The sequence below is a fragment of the Physeter macrocephalus genome, chromosome 17 (assembly GCF_002837175.3).
Source record: "Physeter macrocephalus isolate SW-GA chromosome 17, ASM283717v5, whole genome shotgun sequence".
NCBI lineage: Eukaryota > Metazoa > Chordata > Mammalia > Artiodactyla > Physeteridae > Physeter > Physeter macrocephalus.
This window is the reverse complement of record NC_041230.1, coordinates 10528864-10548203: the sequence shown is the minus strand read 5'-3', so window position 1 is coordinate 10548203 and position 19340 is coordinate 10528864. Positions and strand designations below refer to the sequence as shown.

Below are 19340 nucleotides of genomic sequence, written 5' to 3'. Positions count from 1 at the left end.
CGGGAGAGGCCACAGCAGTGAGAGGCCCGCGTACCGCAAAAAAAAAAAAAAAAAAAAAAAAAAGAACGGGGGAGACACAGTGGTGTCCCCTCAGTGGGAGGCCTGGTGGCCTTGCCCGGACTGCCCGGCAGAGGGAGGGGCTGCATAGGTGTCCGCTGACCCCCGCCTCCCCCCTCCGCAGCCATGTCCTACCCAGTGACCAGCCAGCCCCAGGGTGCCAGCAGCTGCTGCTACCCGGCCCAGCCCAGTGACTGGAACACCAGCCTCATGGACTGCTGCAATGACATGCCCATCTGTGAGTGCCCGCCGCTCCCTCTCCAGGCCCGGGGAAAGAGCGGGAGGGGAGCGAAGGTCACCCCCAGCCCCTTCCTCGCCCTACTAACCCCACTCCCCGTTTCCTTCCTTGGGCCCTGAATTCCCAGTCTCTAACCCTCATGCCTTCCTGGGACGCCCGACACTCCCGAGGATCCCGGCCTCACACCTTCCAACTTCCACTGGGACCCTCAACGTCCCCCTTGCACCCTCACTTGTCTTCCTTGGGGGCCCCAATTCCCCCTTCCAACCCTATTTCCCAATCTTGAAACCCCATTCTTCGGACCCCCTAATTCCCTCTGGGACCCTCACTTCCACCAACACTCAGCTGCCTCTGGGCCCCTCAACCGCGCGCCGCGGACCACGCCTCGCCTCGCCCCTCCCCGAGGCGGAGCCGGCCGGCACCCGGTGCGCCCCGCCCTTAGAGCCCCGCGTCCCCTCCAGGTCTGTGCGGCACTTTCATCCCTCTGTGCCTCGCCTGCCGCATCTCCGACGACTTCGGCGAGTGCTGCGGCACTCCCTGCCTGCCCGGAAGCCTGAACTCCCTGCGCACCGGCATGCGCGAGCGCTACCGCATCGAGGTGCGCGCCGGGCCCGGGACCGCAGGAGCCGAGGGCTGGGGACGGGCCTCCTGGATTGCAAGTTACGGCTGCTAACCTCTTTCTCCCACCCTCCAGGGCTCTATCGGGAAAGACTGGGCGGCCCTCACCTTTTGTTTGCCCTGCGCCCTCTGTCAGATGGCGCGGGAACTGAAGATCCGAGAGTAAAGACGTTCCCCTCACCTTTCTCCTTTTCCACCGTCACGCCTGCCCTCCTCTGCCTTCTCCTGGGAGGTCCTGACCCTCCGCCCTATCCCGCCACCAGAAATGCACCCACAATTAAAAAAAAAAAAAAAAAACCTAAAAAACCAACTCCGCCTACATCCTTTTTGTCCCAGGGAAGGAATCTGGGTGGAGAAGGAGGTTTGGTGAGGGAGGTGCGGATACAGGGAACATGCCTAGGTGTGGAAGGCGTTCCAGAGTCGAGTCAGATGCTTGACCCGGATCTGCTGTGTACGACATCGGCAAGTCTCTTCCCTCACTAAGCCAGGGAGTCCTCACTAACAAAGTAAAACCACCAACTCGCTAGCTGCCTACCTGAAGCTCTGCCCAGAGCCTGAAAATAAGCAAAACCAGAAAGGCTGTCTGGGGACTGTCCAGGTACTAACCATTCAAAGAAAAAAATTAGGAGAGCCCCCCTGCTCATTCAATACCTATGGACTCTTGGCCTGCCCACAATCCTAACAGATGTGGAGGCTCTTTGTCTTCAAAGCACAGAACTGTCAGGCTTAAAACTCTCTAGAGCTGAAAGGCATACTCAAGGATCATACAATTCAATCCACCCCCTTTACTGAAAAGCACCTAGCAGATTAGAAAATGTTTGGGTCTCAAAGTTGGACAGACCTGGGCTTCAATCTTGACTTTTGCCACTTACCAGCTGTGTTCTCTTAGTAAATTAATAAACCTGAGTCTGTTTCTCCCTCTGAGGATAATCCCCAATATGTCATACAGCTACTGTGAGAGCAAGAGATGGAACAGATGGAAAGGCCAGAGTCAATTTAACAAACTGTTGTTAATATTATTATTATATTATGTAATAATTTATAACTATTCTAATATTAATATATTATTTGTATTATTTGCTATTCTTCTCTCTCTGTGTGTATTCAACCATCGAGTGACATTCTTCACTTGGAATGTCTAATAAGCATCTTAAGTTTAACGTGTCTAAGACCTAACCCCTGATTCCCCACCGCCCCAAGTCTGCTCTTCGCACAGTCTTCCCCATCTCAGGAAATAGCAAATCCCATCCCTTCTGTTGCCCACTTTCTCTCTCACCGAGTATCCAAACTGTCAGCAAATTCTGCTGGTTCTACTTTCAGAACAGATCCAGAATCTCCCTTCTCCCCATTCTACTGCACCTCCTTGTTCCAACCACCCTCCTCTTTGGCCTAAACAAATGCAGTGGCTCCTCACTGGGCTTCCTGCCCTAATTCCACCCTTTTAGTCTCTTCCCCACAGAGAAGCCCTGTGGACATCTGAAATAGATCACATGCCTCCTGTGCTCAGAACCCTCTGATGGCTCCTCCTGCACGTAGTAGAAGCCAGAGTCCTCACGGTGGCTCAAGGACCTGCACAATCTGCCTCTTATTCCCTCTGTGACCTTACCTCCTCTTTATTCTCATACTCCACGAGTCTTTTCGTTGTTTCTCTAAGATGTTAGGCGCGCTCCCACGTCAGGATCCTTGCACTGGCTGTTCCCTCAACTCGGAATGCTCTTTCCTCAGATGTCCCTATGGCTCACTCTTTCACTTCTGCTCACATGTCATCTTAAGAGTGAGGCCCGGGACGTCCCTGGTGGCGCAGATGGTTAAGAATCCGCCTGCCAATGCAGGGGACATGGGTTCGATCCCTGGTCCCGGAAGATCCCACATGCCACAGGGAAACTAAGCCCGTGCGCCACAACTACTGAGCCTGCACTCTAGAGCCTGCGAGCCACAACTACTGAGCCCATGTGCTGCAACTACTGAAAACCACGCTCCTAGAGCCAGGGCTCCGCACAAGAGAAGCCACCACAATGAGAAGCCCCTGCACCGCAACGAAGAGTAACCCCAGCTCGCTGCAACTAGAGAAAGCCTGCACGCACTGACGAAAACCCGACGCAGCCAAAAATAAATTTTTAAAAAAAGAGTGAGGCCCCCCCCTTCCACCTTACATTAAATAGCAAGTACCTACCTCCCCATCCCCCTCCTTCACTTCCTTGTTTTTCCGGTCATTTTCCAACATACCAAATCTTTTATTATTTGGCTCCCCACTGGCTTGTCAGCTCCATGAGAGCAGGGACCTTGTTGATGGCTATATATCCAGAACAGTGTGGAGACCAATGGAGGTGGAGACAATGTGTGATCACAGGTGGGAGACGTTGGCTTAGAAAAGGGAACAGATTTTAGAGGTAATACATGGGGGCAATGGAAAGTCAGACAGGCTTGTGTCGGAATCTGGACTCATCTACTAATCTGCCCTGAGTTTTAGGCAAGGGACTTAATTTCCGAATCTGCAGAATGGGGGAACAAACCCATGCCTCCCAGCTGTGATGTTGGGAAGATTAAAAGACTCATGCCAAGCACCCAACACAGTGCTGGAGTGCTGGAGGCCCTTGGTAAAATTTCTCCCCTTTTCCTGAAGTCCCTAGGCCATCAGTGGCCACACAAGGGCTAGAATCCAGGTCCCTAGCATCCCGTGTCCAGGCTTTCTCTCACTTCACCACAAGCCCCTTGCATTTGGGTGTGTGGGTACCAGGGAGAGGCAACTGCTGAGGGGCTGACATGGAAAAGGAGGAACACATGCTGTGGGGCACTGGTACAGGGGCATCTGCATAGCAGTGACAGGAGCTGGAGGGAAGGTGGCTCTGTGCCCCAGAGGAAAAGTCCAGTCAGAGTGCAAACGCTCTGCTCAGCAGGCAAAGTCACAGGGTGACTGCTAATAAGAGACCTTACCAAAGGGTCCAAACACAACATGGAGCGTGAGTCTTTTTTTTTTTTTTCTAAGCATTTAGCAGGACCTAGCAGAAGGCCAGCGCTTTTAATTAATTTATTTACTTTTGGCTGTGTTGGGTCTTCGCTGCTGCAGGCGGGCTTTCTCTAGTTGCGGCGAGCGCGGGATACTCTTCGTTGTGGTGCGCGGGCTTCTCATTGCGGTGGCTTCTCTTGTTGCGGAGCACGGGCTCTAGGAGCGTGAGCTTCAGTAGTTGTGGCGCACGGGCTTAGTTGCTCCGCGGTATGTGGGATCCTCCCAGACCAGGGCTCGAACCCGTGTCTCCTGCATTGGCAGGCTGGTTCTTAACCACTATGCCACCAGGGAAGCCCCCAAGGAGGAGTCTTGAAGAACCACCTTAACTCCTTTCTGGTTATGCGGGATGACCCCACTGGCCTCAGGACTCCCTGAGGCAGCGTGTCCGACTGCTAGTTAGCTCCCCAGTTGGGAAATTCTGCCTTATCCTGAGCAGAAATTGGCCATTTTGAACACCTACTCCTAGTGTCCACTCTGTTGAGACAGCTAGGTCAACTTACGCTAAATAAAGCAGTCCTTCCTTGGGAGGTGGAAGAGCCTGGTGGTCAGGAACATGGATGTGAGAGTCAGGTCTGGGTTCAAATGGCAGCTGTCACTCAACAGCTAAATAATGTCTATGAACTTCTGTCTTCTCATCTGCAAGATGGGGATTACATGGTATCTACCTCATAGAGTTGACTGCTGGAAAGATCATGATAGCGAGCCATCTAGCATTTGGTATTCAGTAAAATGTAAGCTCAGTCACGTCTAGGAGGTTAGGTACGACTATCAGCTCATAAAGGCAAAACGTGTGTGGGCAGAGTAATCCCTGAAAATTCCTTAAATTGCTCATAAAGTCTGAAAATACCATGATATTCACAGGCCACACTGGAGACCCACAGGCCCCCTAAATCCAACAGTTACATCGTCATGTCCTTGGCTCAGTATCAGGTGAAGCAGCCGGCCTGTGCCCAGGGGCTGGGCTCTAAGTACACTGTGGAACACTCCCAGCAAGATTCCCACGCTGAGCAAGGCCCACTGACGGATGGAGATCTCCCACTCCCACCCTCCCTCGCAACACGGCCCTTGCTTGGCCGGGCACTGGCAGATCAAGGCTCCCATGATGCTTTTGGTTTGGGCTGTGAGAATCTACTTGAATTAGAGAAAGCTCACCGTGCTAGGGCCTCACCTCAGTCTTTGCACTGCCTGAATTCTCTTAGGTCAGGGGCCAGAATAAAACACAAACCTGGGACCGAGGCAGTCTGTTTTCCTTCCTGAGACGAGCAGGGGTCTCCTTGTGACAGGGATCTGGGCAAGGGTCAAAGGCCTCACTGCCCTCATGTCCCCTCAGTTCATCCCTCCTGGGGAACAAGAGCTTCTGTAGTGGCACCACCCCCGCCAGGAGAGACAGTGAAGAGCCAGGCTCAGGCCACGTGGCTTGGAGCGCACACCAAGGACATTTATCTGATTTAACCAGCTCTCAGGTGGTGGGTCAGAAAGCCAAGACGGCCCATCTGCTGCATACAGACAGCACTTGGACACTGGATCTTCCCCACACTTTGTTGCTTTAATCGCTCCCCCCTTTCAGACGGCCTCAGACGGAGAGGAAGACACAGGGCCCGGCGCCCCAAGGTCCAAAAAAACAGCTGAGGGATGGAGTCTTGGGAAAGGAGGAGTCCCAAGTTCAAGATGGTTAGGATGGGGTGGGGGGCAGAGGCGGTCCTCAAGGGGCAGAAGGGCTCAGAAGTCCAAGGTGGTGGCTGGGGTGAGGGTAAGCCCTGGGGAAAGGCCAGATGCTGCTTCAAGGCAGCATCGTCTGGGAAGAGAGCTGTATGTTGAAAACTCTGCCATTTCTATTCCCAACCCTGGTGTCCCCCACCCAACCCTGCCCTTCCTGGGGCGGCATCTCAGGCAGGGGCTTTGTCTCCTTATGCCCCCTCTGAGCACAGTGACCCTGGTCCTGGGGTCAGGTAACACCACCTGAGCCTCGTCCCTCCAGCCTAGCGGTGGCAGCAGCAGCGTCCTGCTCTGGCTCACCCCCGGGCTGCCTCACTGTCCCATCTCTTCTCGGCAGCGTCCCTCACCCGTACAGCCCATCCCCGCACTCAGCTCCCTTTGCTGAAATACTCCGGGTGACTCTGTTTCCCTGGTTGGACCTACCCGAAGAGATGTCTCTAAAGGGGATGTTAGGTCTAAAGCTGGCCTCCTGGTCTTCCCCCACAGCTCCAGTCTGCCCCGTCTTTATAAACCCACCTTCCACCCACAGTTTGGGCCACAAAGTTGGGGTCAGCCTGGATCCCTTCCCTCCCTCACTCCTACATCCACACCATCGTCACGTCCTTCCACCCACAGCCTGCATCTGTTCCGACTCCTCTTCCCACGGCCACTTCCCTGATCTGGCCCATCTCTTGCCCCCTGCTGCCTCTCTCTCACCGTCTCCAGTCCACTCTCCACACAGCTGAGTGACCTCTTAAATACATCGGATCCTGCCATTCTCCCTCGTAAAGCTGTCCGATGGCCGCCCAACGCCCTGAGACTAAAACCCCAAACCCGATGTGTGGCCCACAGGCCCTGGGTGATCCGCCCCTGCCTGACCCTGACCGCATCTCCTCTTCACACTTGGTCTGGGTCACACTGGCCAGCTTTCCGATCCTTCCAATAACAGAAGCTGGTTCCCGCCTCAGGGCCTTTGTCCTCGCAGCCCCCTCTGCCTGGACCCCACTTCCCACAGCTCTTCCCACAGCCAGCTTCCTTCTTAAAGTCTAGCTTCGCACAGTGACCAACTGACTACCCCAAGGTTCCTCACAGCCACGTCCCCCCGCTACCTCACGGCACTCGTCCCGTTCGCCACGGCCCGACTCATCTGTCTTGTGTGCGCGTGTGCGCGCACGCCGACGGGCTCCCTTCACTAGAACCTAAATCCCACGAGATCAGGGAACCCTGGCTGTCTTGGTTCCGGCTCTGCCCTGTGCCTTCAACAGGGTCTGGCACATAGTAGGTATTCAATAAATAACTGTTGAATGCAGAACAAAGAAGGCCCGGTCTGGGGACCCGACCCACCCTACCCCACCCCACCCCACCCAGGGGAAGGAAACCAGAGGTCTCTGAGGACACAGTGTCCCAGGTGGAGGGGCCCCAAGCCCAGGGCGGCCCCCTCAGGGGACTCCACTGCTGTGGCTGAGGGTCCCACCACGGGTCAGAGGGACATGCTGGTGAGGTTGTCCTGGCTCAGCAGTCCCTTCCGGCCTGCACCAGCCCCGTGTCCTCCGCCCCCAGCACCCCCGCTCCCCCCACAGTACTCATGCAGCCTGTGCCGCAGGGTGACAAGGGCTGACCCCAGGCAGGCGCCGTTGGGTGCGTGGGGCCCGCCAGGCAGCTGGAGCAACAGGGTGGCCACGCCGGCCATGCCATCTTCAGTGGGCTCGAGGGTGATAGGCCCGGCTCGCAGGCCGGCAGTGGTGGCAGGGATGGCTGGTGGGCAGCAGCTCCCTCCCACGGGTCCCCAGGGCCCGCCAGCCCCCGTCAGCAGCAAGGGTGCCAAGAAGGGCTCAGAGCGGCGGAAGGTGGGTGGCGGGAGCCCGGCCGGCTTCCAGGCGGGGGCCGGGGCAGCAGGGTCGGGCGGGAAGCAGACGGTGACCTTGGCGAAGGGGCGGCTGGCCATCTTGGTCATTTCTTGCAGGTGCCGGCGCTGTTCCTGCCGCTGATCCAGGGCCTGCTTGGCCTTCCAGAGCAGCACGCAGAGTGAGAGGAAGAGGAAGAAGCAGGAGAAGAAGACGGAGAAGAAGACAAACAGGTCGATGTGGGCCTGGTCCTGCCGGAAGAAGAGCAGGCCCTGCGAGTCGGCCGAGCCGTTGGCACTGGGCCCACTTGGGTCTCCCACGCCCAGCAGGAGCAGGTAGAAACGGCTGGACTTGAGGGTGTGGTGCTCGTGCGGGTAGGTGATGACCAGCCGGTCCCGCACGCCACGGACCACCAGCACCACCGATGGCTCTGTCACCGTCACGTAGGTGATCAGGCCCCGTGGCCACACCTCCCGCACTCGTGGCTCCGCTGGGGTGGCCGGCCCACCTCCGGGCCCGGGTCCCCCCAGATCCCCAGCCCCCCGGGGCCCACCATCAGCCGGGGGTGGGGGGGCTGGGGGAGGCGGTGGCGGCTGGATGTGTACGGTGTGGACGCCAGTGTCGGGGGCCACACGGACCACGAAGGTGTCATAGGAGGTGGAGACGTAGAGGTCCACGGCGCCAAAGGTCACGTCCAGCGTCAGGCGGATGTCCACGTTGGTGAACTTGGGCTGCACGCCGAAGAGGACAGTGCGGCCGGGGCCCAGAGCGCGGCGCTTTGGCTCATGGAAACAGTTGGTCTGGGACGTGGGGTCCAGGCAGTACTCCTGCTCCACGGAGATGAGGCGGTAGCACTGCTGGCCACCCAGCGGGCTCCCGTGGAATGACTCCCGGCACTTGGCACACTGTGGGCAGGGTAGGGAGTGGAAGCGGCCATCAGAGCTGAACTCGGGGTCCAGCCCTCCTCCAAGGAGGACGGATATTTTGTACCTACCGGTAAGTAGCCCCTGCCCTGGGTTTCCACAGTGTCCCAGCAGCTTCCTTGTGACCTCCCTGGATTTCCCTGACACAGGGTGGACACTAACAGCATCCTACACTCCAGCACTGATGTTCCTGGTGTCACCCCAGTGACCACAGCACCCTAATGGCAAGGCCTATGGAACTCTGAGGCACAGCAATGAAGAGCTCTGTTGAATCCTGGCTCTACCTCTTCACCAGCTGTGTGGCCTTGGAATAGTGACTTAACCTTGCTGAACTGGAGATTCTTCCTCTGTACACAGATAGTAAACACTACTGAAATCACAGGTCCAGCACAGGTGAGCCAGCCTTGCCTGTTAGCCTTGCTGTTTCTGGACTATATTGGGTAGGTCCTGCCTCAGGGCCTTTGCACTGGTTGAGCCTCTGCTTGGATCGCTCTCCTGCCTGCCCCGCCCCTCCCCCCCAAGTTTGAATGTCTTTACTCAAGTGTCACATTCTCACTGAGGCCTTCCTTGGCCACTGTACCTACCATTTCCGCTCCCAACATTTCCTAGCCCTCCTTTCTGCTTAATTTTCCTCCTTACTGCTCATCACTAACACACGGCATGTCTGACATATTCATTCGTTGGTTGCTGGACTCCTCCATGAATTCCCTGAGGACAGAACATTTTGCCTGTTTTGTTCCCTACAGTGTCCCAGTGCCTTGCACAGTGCCTGGCATATATTAGGTGCTCAGTAAATAGGTGCTGAGTGAATGAGTTGGCTGGATAACAGCTATTTTGATTCCTGTAGTCCAGTGGAAACCACTCAATCTCTGGGATTGACCAGGTCAGTCCAAGCTCCAAACCCAGCCAGCTGTCTGACCTGGGACAAGTTTCTGAGCCTCCTTTTGCTCTTATGCCCACAGCTCACCGAGGCCCTAGCACAGCCTTCATGAGCCTTCCATGTCTGTGCTGTCTCCGCTGTATCTATGGCAGGCACTCCTTACATACTAACCACTACTGCTATCATTAGAAGCTAAAGAAACTGCTGTTTCAGAGCTACCAACAGAGCTGCTGGAGGAGGAGGTCTGAATTAAGCTCTGAAGCTGTCTGTTTTGACAAAGACCAATGGGCCTTTTGATTATGCATCAAGCAAGCAAAAATTCTGGGGACTTCCCTGGCGGTCCAGTGGTTAAGTCTCTGAGCTCCCAATGCAGGGGGCATGGGTTCAATCCCTGGCTGGTTGGGGAACTAAGATCACGCATGCCGCACGGCAAGGCGGAAAAAAAAAAAAAAAAAAGAAAGCAAAAATTCTGGTCTTGGATGGAAATGTTAGGGGTCAGTAAGGCTTGTGAAGCTCTGTCGCCATTTTGGGTGTAGTCACATCTTTGCCAATAGATGGGTAGGGAGACTGAGACAAGCAAGGGATTCTCTCTTCCTTCTGGAACTAGAGAGAAGGTAGGTAGGTGGGTGGGGTGGTAGGAGCTGTACTCCAAGGAAGGAACATGGACTATCCCCTCTGTGGGAGGTGAGCCTGCAACACAGTAACCAACCAGGCAGTCAATACAGGGGCTCCAGGAGCCCCCCAGCTGAAAAAAAGGGATATGGACTCAAGGGGAATTTGCATATGGCTATTAGTAATAATATGAGATCCCCTACTGGCCCCAAGTGATCAGGTGAGGGCCGCCACTTGAGCGAAAACTTGCCTGAGAATGAAGCCAACCCAGGGGAAAGCAGAGTCAAGATCCAGGGAAAGAAGGCCTCCTGACTGCACTGTGTGAGCACCCAGATCCGGCCATTCCCGAGGTGGACTCCAGACCTCAGTTTTGAGAGCCGACACATTTTCTTTTTTGCTTAAGCTACTACGAGATGAGTTTTCTGGCATCTGCAGTCTTTGAGTTGTGACTATCCGTAATGGAGTCCGTCTCCTCACCTCCACCGCCCACAAGAGGCTCATTTCTGGGATCCCAGCATCACCGCCCGGGTCCTGAAACTGACTAGGGCTCAGGAACAGGCTATCAAGTTGACCTTGATCCCCATGACCACAGATATCGGAACCACGTGGTCAGTCCTGCCCGGGCCAGGCTACCTCATCCCAGCTCTGACCTCTTCTGGGCGTGGGGCCCTTCGCCCATAACTTGCTTCTCCAGCCGCACCTGGTATTTGTAGCAGTCTCGGCGGTCGCTGGGGGAGCTGCCCTGGCACGTGCCCGTCTCTGTGTTGTTCTGACACGGGCAGCCTGTCCCATCCTGCTCGTTACATGTGTCCGCATGGCCATTACACTGACATCTGAAGAGAGGGAAGAAGACGGGGGTTATAGAGCTCCCATGACCTACAGGGGCCCAGGCTGGACGCTGCAAACGTGAGCTCCAATCCATGAGGCCAGAAGAGGAAACTGAGGCTCACAGAGGTCAAGCCGTTTACCCCAAGGCCACAGTGTTGGTAAGTGGCAGAGTCAGGATTAGAACCCAGGATGGACGGACTCCGGGGCTTACTGACCATTCAGAAGGAAGGGCGTGGAATGGGGAGGCTGTCTCGAGGCCTCTCCCTCAGGGCCCTTTCTCTTTTTGCCCAAGAGTCTCCACCAGGGCTGCTCGGTAGCCTGCGTTTCAGCACTGGCCTGAGGGAGAGGGTCTCCCACCTGAGTCTAGTTCATCGCCCCCAACCCCTGCCTCAGGGGATCTCATCCTTTCCTGACTGAGGGCAGAGGACTGGGGAGAGGAGCCTGGCTCCCAGAGCTATTCCTACTGAGCGGGGCAAGGGTTCCTGGCCCCCCTTCCACTTACTTGGTGCACTTCCCATCGAGGAGGAAGTAGCCATGGAGGCAGCTCTCACATTTGTCCCCATAGCTATTATTCTGGCAGTTCACACACACGGCCTCATCTTCGCTAGGACCCTCTGTCACCCAGTTTTCAATCTGGCCAAGGAAGGACAGGATGATCACAAAAAGGCATGGGCCAGCCCCTCCTCCCTCAGAGCCGGGAGTCCAGACCCCAGCAGCCTCCTCCTCCCTCAGACTAGGAGTCCAAGCCCCCGGCCCCCTCCTCCTTCAGACCCAGGAGTTCAGGACCCCAGCCTCTTTCACCTCATCTGGATCCAGCGAGTACTTCTCCGGCTCCCTCCTGGCCATTTCAAGCTCCTTCCTGGAGACGCAGACCTGGCTGTTGCCCCGACAAAAGGCGTGGCAGGGCCGGCAGGTCCCGCCCCCCACGGCTGAACCCACGAACAGGGGGAGGCACTGCTCACAGTGGCTGCCCTGGAAACCAGGGACAGGGCAGTCAGAGGGGGTGAAGAGTCACAGTGGGTGTGAGAGCGGGGGAAGGTTCTGAGAGCACCAGGGGAGGGCAGCAACAGCACAGGCATTTGGCCTGGGCAGTCCCAGCCCATCTGCCATTTAGCCCTCTGCCTTCACTTGCACACCTCCAGTGATGGGGTTTCACCCCCCTTCAGCCCCAAGTGCTGAGCTCAGAAAGCCCTTCCCCACAGGATCCCAGAGGCTCCTCCACGTGATCCCCCTCCCTGGTCCAGTACAAATTCTGTCCCGCTATCCAGGGCAGCCCCTCTGTGATACAGACCCAGACGGTGTCCCCAGGGTCCTCTCGTACTCCCCTGGGATAGGGCTAGGCCCCCTCCTCCCTGTGCCTAGCTCACTGGGGCTTGGAAGGAGGCTCAAGATGCCTGAGTGTAGGCTGAAGGCACAGAGGCCCGGGGCGAAGGCCTGAGGTCCCGGACGGACACCTTGGTGTGATTGTGGCAGAGCAGGCAGTGGTCGCGGGCCCCCACGCCGGCGCACTCGCTGTGGCGGTTGCAGCGACACTCCGTGGAGCAGTTGTGGCCGACAAAGCCGAAGTGGCAGCGGCAGTGGTCGGGCTCCACGCACGAGCCGTTCACGCAACCTTGGGCACACACGGGGCGGCACAGCCCCGTCACGCTGCAGGGGTGGGGCAGGAGTCAGCGCAGGGCAGCAGGCCGCTCCCTCCCAAAGGCACACCCAGCCGTCACCGCGCCTCCGAGGCCACCACTGGCCAGCCCACCCTCTTCGCAACCAGTCCACCCCCCGGTCTGCTGCATCACTCCCCTGCCCCGGGTCCAGCCCAGCGCCTCCTCCAGGGGCGATGACCCCCTTCCCAGGGCACCCTGTTAAACTAACTCACCAACCTTGCCCTCCACGACCTAGCCCCCGCCCTCACACCCCCCTCCACACCTTGGACTATGTTTTCTTACGTCCCACTTTGATCCATGCCCCGTCCTTTACCGCTCCCCACAGACTCTCCCACCCCACGGTCTGCCTGGCCCCGCTCCCCTCAACCCCACCCAGGCCCCCCCCCCGTCTGGCCTGTAGCCTCACTTGTCCATGGTGTAGCCCGTCTTGCAGCTGCACTCGTAACCGTGGGGCCGGTCATGGCAGTTCTGTGTTTCGTTGCAGTCGTGGTGCCCGTTTGCACACTCGTCCTCAGGGGGGCAGGACAGGAAGGCCCAGGAGGCCTCAGGTCGCCCACACGTCAGCCCTGGCATGACGATACAGGGCTTCACTGTGGAGGCCTCTGAACCACCCGCCTAGCCACCCGGGCCCGTGCTCCCCCTTCCCCTGAGCGCCACCTGTGAGAACCCCCAGCGCCCCTCCACGTTCTCTGCACCAAACCCCACGTCAGAACGCAGACAGGGACCAGCCCCACTCACCCCGTCCGCAAACCCGTCTCACCATCGCGGGGGCCGCTGAGTCCACCCTCCAGGCAGCGGCCACCCCCATCCTGGCCCCCCCAGGCACACCAGCCACAGTGGGGCCGTCGCAGGCACAGGGCGCACTGGGTTGCCTGAGCACAGCCCAGGGAGCAGCTCTCGGGTCCTCGGAGCAGCCGCCCGCAGCCTCCAGCCATACATCGCAGGGGCAGGTAGGAGGGGCTCAGACACTACAGGGGAGGGGAAATGGCAGAGAAAGAAGATCAAACAAACACCTCCTGGGTATCTTCCTGGACTGCACCCTCTTCTCGAGATCTCACCCCTGCTGGCCACAACCAGGTGGACCAAAATGGACATCAGCAGGGGTCATCACATTCTCCCTCCTCGGCATTTGTATCTAGAAGTTCAGACCAGAAGTCAGGCTAGGGACATCCTTAAAACTAGACTGTGTAGACTAGGGCTGGCTGGGCCGTTTGGATGAACAAATGACAGCGAATGAAGAGAACAGAGAGAGGCAAGAAAAGAGCAAAGACAGAAGGAAGCATAGATGAGAATCACGCACCCCAAAGACAGGCAGACAGGCAGCTTTCCAGGATCCATCTCCAGTCCCTGGTGGGGCCTGGCTGCACTTTCCACCTGGGTTACAAGAGGCACCACTGTGTTGGTATAATGAGCCCCTTTACCCACCTGGCTTGGGATGCAGCTGTTTCTTACAATCAAAGAACGGCAATGATCCCAGGTGGAAAAAGAAACAAGCATCAGGAAGGGGGTTGCCAGCCACAGCCTCTTAGAACATGGACCCAGCTGCTGGGGCAACAGGATCCTCCCGCCCTTGGCTGGGAAGTTGAGGAGTCCGTGGTCAGGGGCTGCACAGCAACTCACACACCATCACTTATCATGTCCTGGGGCCCAGACACGGTGCTCAATGAGGTTCACGCTCCTGGAAACTTACCTCAGTGTATGAGAGCATTTTATTTACGGCTTGGGCCTTAAGTAAAGTATAAGAGGAAAGAGATTAGTCTAGGCTGGCTGTCTGGAAGCACTTAGGAAGAAACAAAGCAACCATGCAGTCCTGAAATAGAAAACCCTGATAGCTGTGGCCGGAGCTCTGAGTCCCTACGGGTTACGCCGGTGATGAGCCGAGCCTGGCTGAACTGCCAGAGCCAAATTCTCCTCCAGATTAGGCTTCCAGATCTGAATTTAGGGCACCCCTTGACAAACAGAGGGGCAATCTGGAAGGGGACCAAGAGAAGCCCAAGGCTCCAGTCTGCTCAGCACTTTCTGCTGGGAGCCCCCTAGTGGCCAAATGTGATGCTGCCCAACCCCATAAACTGCATTTCCTGTGTCCCTGGAAGAGATGCAGGATCCTAGCTCATCTGCTGACATATGCCCACAGCCTAGCAAAGTGCCCGGCACAAGAAAGGTGCTCAGTGAAGAATCTGGTAAAAGGACAAAGGGAAGGAGGGAAGAAGCCAGCCACCCAGCCAGCCAGCCAGCCGGGGAAGAGAGCACCTTGTTGTCTGCCCCAGGCCCTGAGGCCAAAGGCATTCAGAAGAACGATGCCTGACTGTTAAAATAAGGCTGCCCTTGAGCGGAATCACAACAGGTCTGGTCTGTGCACCTGTTACGACTGATCTGTGTGTTTAAAACACCCGAGCCAACGGTTTTAACTGATTTTCCCAGAAATCAGAAGATCTGGCAGCAGCCCTCTGACATTCCCGTGCAGCATCAGCTCCACGCTCTCCATTCAGCCTCCCCACCACTCCCTCCCGCCTCACACCTCCTGAGCTGCCTGCAGGCTCTCTGGTGTTGCCTTCCAGTCCCTGGGATCCCAATAAAGACAGATAATGGAAATCGCAATAATATTTAGGGAGGACGTGTATCACCGGAAGGACCCCAGGCTTAAGGACGAGAGGCCTCTGCTTGTTAGAGGTGCCACCGCAGGGGACCTCTGCCCTTGCAGCCACCCCGAGAGCCCCACGGGGAGCACCCCCCACTCCCAGCCGCTGCACTGACCCTCTTGGTGTGTCCCAGACAGCGGAGACTGGGAATCCTCCCAGTGGGCGGAACGTGGGGATGTTACTGAGTTTTTACTGAATAGCAGGCCGGGCTCCATGCTCTACATACATTCTCCCATCTAATTTGGACGATCTTGCTATGGGACGGTGTGGTATGATACAAAAATGTATCTGGTCTTTGTCCCCGGTTCCTGGTACTGAGCTACTAAAACACATAGGGGTTCCTGAGTGGTGGGGATGTCTTTTGCTGTTCATAAGGAACCCCTTTTACACCTGAGTTTATGCTAATGGGGTGACTTAGGGGAGTCAGCAGAAAAACCAAGTGATTAGAGCCCCACTCATCCACTGGGGGTCAGGGGAAAGATTGAGCTCTATAAGAACACTTGAACAATGAGATTCAGGGGACTTCCCCAGCCGTCCGGTGATTAGGACTCTGTGCTTTCACTGCTGTGGGCTGGGGTTCAATCCCTGGTCGGGGAAGTAAGATCCCGTAAGCCGTGCGGCACGGCCAAAAAAAAAAAAAAAAAAGAACAACAACAACAACAACGAGATTCAGAGAGCTTCCAGGTTGATGAATGCATCTTCTGGGAGGGTGGCATGTCCACAGCAGGCATGGAAACTCCGCATGCCTTGCCCTATTCACCTCTTCTATTTGGCTCTTCCTGAGTTGTATCCTTTATAATAAACCAGTATGAGTAAGTAAATGTTCCTCTGAGTTCTGTGAGCCATTCTATCAAATTATCAAACCTGCAGAGGGGGTGGTAGGATCCCCCAATTTACAGCCAGTTAGCCTGGATTTGTGACTGGCATCTGAAGTGGGAGCAGTCTTGTGGAATTGAACACTTTAACCTGTGGGAACTGACTCTGATTTCAGGTAGATAGTGTCAGAAATTAACTGAACTGTTGGACACATAGTTGGCATCCAGAGAACTGGAGAACTGGTTTTTGGTGTTGGAAAACACCCCAGACAGGGTCTGTTGATAGCACTCCTATTTTACCAAAGACTCGTGTAGGCTCTTGGGTTGTGAGATGGTGAGTAATCACACCTCAGTCGGGTCTTGCACAAGAAAGATGAATGAGGAGTAGACAGACTCACAACTCTGGCCCAGTGACACTGTTTCTGGATGTGACAGCAGTAGCTGAAGCTTTCTTATCTCCTGCTGGGGTGGGGCTGGGGTTGACTGCCTGTGTCTGCCACTGGGACAGCTAAATCACGCCAGGCAGAGGCATCTTTGGTTTTTTTGTTTTGTTTTGTTTTTCGGCCGTGCTGCACGGCTTGTGGGATCTTAGTTCCCTGACCAGGGATTGAACCCGGGCCCTCGGCAGTGAAAGTGCGGAGTCCTAACCACTGGACCACCAGGGAATTCCCCCCAGAGGCGTCTCTGGAATGGACTTTATGAGACAGCACGCACTGGGCAGCCAAGGGGTGGACTGTACCCCCCCAGACCATGCCCATGTTCAAGAATCATCTCTCTAGACCACAGCCATAGATGAGGGGTGGGTCTGAATGGCCGTGTCAGAAGCAGTGCTCCTTCCCTTCCCTGGCCACATCTCACTGGACCACGGCTGGACATCTAACTCGTGAGCTGAGCTGAAGTCTTCCCTGAGAATGTGAACTAACAGGACACAGAGATGACTGTGGTCTCTGGAATTAGAAAGTCACATAGAGACTCCCCTGGTGGTCCAGTGGTTAAGAATCCGCCTTCCAATGCAGGGGACGCGGGTTCGACCCCCGGTCGGGGAACTAAGATCCCACATGCCGTGAGGCAACTAAGCCTGCGTGCCGCAATTACTGAGCCCGTGTGCCACAACTACAGAGAAGCCTGCGTGCCTCAACAAAGAGCCCGCAGGCCGCAACTAAGACCCAACGCAGCCAAGTAAATAAATAAATAATTTTTTTTTTTTTTTTTTTTAAAAAGGAAGTCACATAGACGGAGGGTCAAGGTCTGCCAGCTGAGGCGGTGTGTGTTGATGATCAAGCCGAGAGAAACCAGAGGATGGAGACGCTCAGAAAACAGCTGAGATCAGAGACCAGGCGGCCCGAGAAGGATGAAGCAACAGTACTTCCTACCTTCAGACAACATCAAATACCCCCGGTTCCTTATAATAACACCAGCTCAAGTGGGTTTCTGTTTCTTACAACCAAAATTTCTAAAAGTAGAGAGAGAAAGAGATGGAGGAGGAAAGTGGAAAGGTGTGTGAGGGAGAAGGGAGATGGTATTGAGTCATGGGAAGGATGGGGCGAGGAGAGCTTAATTGAGAATTGGAGAGACACCAGGGCTGAGGAGTCAGGAAGGGGGCGCTGGGACCATGACGGGGAGACTCACAAGGCAAGGAGAGGGACTTCCCTGGTGGTCCAGTGGTTAAGACTCCACGCTTCCACTGGGGGCGCGCGTTCGATCTCTGGTCAGGGAACTAAGATCCCCCAAGCCGTGCGACGTGGCCAAAAAAAACAAAAAACAAAAAAACAACAAGAACGAGGCAACGAGGGAAGAAAGAGATGTTGGAAGGGGAGAGAGAAGAGAAAGTGGGAAGAAAGAGGAAGTGTGATGGTGGGACCAGCCCTGAGGAAATGGAGGCAGACGCAGGACCGTGGCGGTGGGGTTAGAGAAAGGTCCGTGTGCAGCAGGGAGGGGGGCCACCGCACACCCCGCTGGGGGCAGTCAGTACCTGTTGGAGGCTGCTGCTCCAGACACAGTGCTGCCAGCCCCCGTCTGCACCCTTGGAGTCCAGGCAGGAGGTGCAGTTGGGCAGGAGGTGACAGGGCGTGGGGCAGGGCAGCGGGGGCGATGATTCCACCGGCATCGGGGACACGTTCAGCAGAGAGTGGCTGAAGCACGTCCAGTCGTAGGTGGGCTGCACCGAGAGGATGCGGCGGGTCTCCCCTGGGGTCGGGGGCACACGGATTAGAAGCAGGTCCGGGCCCCCAGCCCCCTCCCCTCCTCCTCCCTCAAACCAGGCCCCTGAGCCCCTGGCGTCCTTGGAGCAGGAATCCAGGCCCCCAAACTCTCCCCTCGGGGAGCAAGCCTCGGCGCTCACCAGTCCTCTTGAACTGCCGCGTCCACATGCACTTGCCCTCCCTTGTGCACTGCTCGCAGTCCGCTGCCCCACACACGGCCTCCGAGCAGTTCCCAGCCCAGAAGACCTCGCGCTGGTTGATGCGACAGTCATTCTCCGAGGTGCAGGACCCATTGCGCCCGATGCAGGCACCCTCTGGGCAGTTGGTACACCACTTACAGCGGGGGGCAGATGCCTGGCGGGGGGAGGGATACGGGCTCAGGGGGGTTGTCAGCGCCCCCAGCGTCCCTCCAGCCTCAGCTCTTGCCACCCAATCCCAGCTGAAGAGCTCAGTGGTGCCTGAGCCACGCCCCCTTCCCCACCCCCAGCCCCATCATTCACCTCTCCGTCTCCAGGCTGCAGGGTCCGGGGATGGCGGGCCAGGCACTCACTGCAGGTCCGCAGACGTCGACATTCCTCGGGGGAGTGGGGCATTGGAGAGCAGGGGGGACCACCACAGCCCAGCCTGGGGAGACATGAGGTCTGGCTCATCACACTCAGCCAGGCCCCACCCTTCCTCCTCACGCTCTCGCCTCTTCCTGGTGCCTCGTGGACACCGTCCTGCAGGTCCTATATGCATCCCAAACTGCTCTCAGCACAGGCCTCCCGAACCTGCTCCTCCCCAACTCACTTGGTGATGGTCCCACGTCCACCTATCACCCAGGCCAGAGACACTGGACGATATCCCATGTCCTCTTGGCCCTCCAGCCATCGAGGGCTCTGCCTCCTGAATTCTTCTCTGACCACCCCCTCCTCCTCCACCCCTGCAGCCCCCTGCCCAGTTCAAGCCTCCCCCTTCCAGGCCTCCACCTGCAGCCTCCCCTCACCACCCCCTCCTTCACAAACCTGCCCCTGCCCTCTCCTGCTTAAACCTTCTGTGGCTCCCCATCACCCACAGTGGAGGGCCACAATCCCTTACTCAAAATCCTTGAAGGCACACCTGTTTCAGAACTTTCCAAGTTTCAGAAAAGCATAATACCCCTAGCAGAGTCTGGGGGAGCACCCTAAAAATCAAACCCTTTAATATTCTGTAGTAAACATGGTGACACATTTAATGGGACAAAATAAAGCCCGTTAGTAGCCTCATACCACGTTAGTAGCCTCATACCAGTGCAGGATAACTGCGCAGTCAAGTTAGTTTGTCCTAAACCTAGGACAGTGCCTTCA

The 19340-nt window shown here is 56.6% G+C and overlaps 2 protein-coding genes and 1 non-coding gene across 6 annotated transcripts in view; 1 reads left to right on the top strand and 2 right to left on the bottom strand.

Annotated features, from left to right (window-relative positions):
• The window catches only part of CNFN (cornifelin), a 2807-nt gene extending 1678 nt beyond the window's left edge, over positions 1 to 1129 (top strand). For all 3 annotated transcript variants that reach the window (XM_007102189.3, XM_007102190.4, XM_028478346.2), the window contains exons 2-4: positions 182 to 295; positions 757 to 893; positions 990 to 1129. In XM_007102189.3, the coding sequence (XP_007102251.1) occupies positions 184 to 295; positions 757 to 893; positions 990 to 1079 (339 nt within the window). In that variant the 5' untranslated portion in view covers positions 182 to 183 and the 3' untranslated portion in view covers positions 1080 to 1129. The remainder of the gene's footprint in view (positions 1 to 181; positions 296 to 756; positions 894 to 989) is intronic.
• Positions 1130 to 1285: 156 nt separating this feature from the next.
• The window catches only part of MEGF8 (multiple EGF like domains 8), a 45786-nt gene continuing 27731 nt past the window's right edge, over positions 1286 to 19340 (bottom strand). The window contains exons 32-42 of one of the 2 annotated variants that reach the window (XR_003676409.2): positions 18516 to 18639; positions 18156 to 18369; positions 17787 to 18001; positions 13121 to 13328; positions 12767 to 12926; positions 12157 to 12349; positions 11504 to 11674; positions 11205 to 11335; positions 10575 to 10707; positions 4421 to 8364; positions 1286 to 4169 (exon numbers count right to left, since the gene is read on the bottom strand). Coding sequence is in view for 1 of the 2 variants with exons in the window: in XM_007102185.4 (XP_007102247.1) it covers positions 7096 to 8364; positions 10575 to 10707; positions 11205 to 11335; positions 11504 to 11674; positions 12157 to 12349; positions 12767 to 12926; positions 13121 to 13328; positions 17787 to 18001; positions 18156 to 18369; positions 18516 to 18639 (2818 nt within the window). In the remaining variant the exon portion in view is untranslated. Of the gene's footprint in view, positions 8365 to 10574; positions 10708 to 11204; positions 11336 to 11503; positions 11675 to 12156; positions 12350 to 12766; positions 12927 to 13120; positions 13329 to 17786; positions 18002 to 18155; positions 18370 to 18515; positions 18640 to 19340 lie in introns of both variants that reach the window. The other variant, XM_007102185.4, reaches the window with a different exon arrangement.
• Positions 16407 to 16479, bottom strand: TRNAE-UUC (transfer RNA glutamic acid (anticodon UUC)). Its single transcript has one exon. It is a non-coding gene; the product is annotated as a tRNA-Glu (tRNA).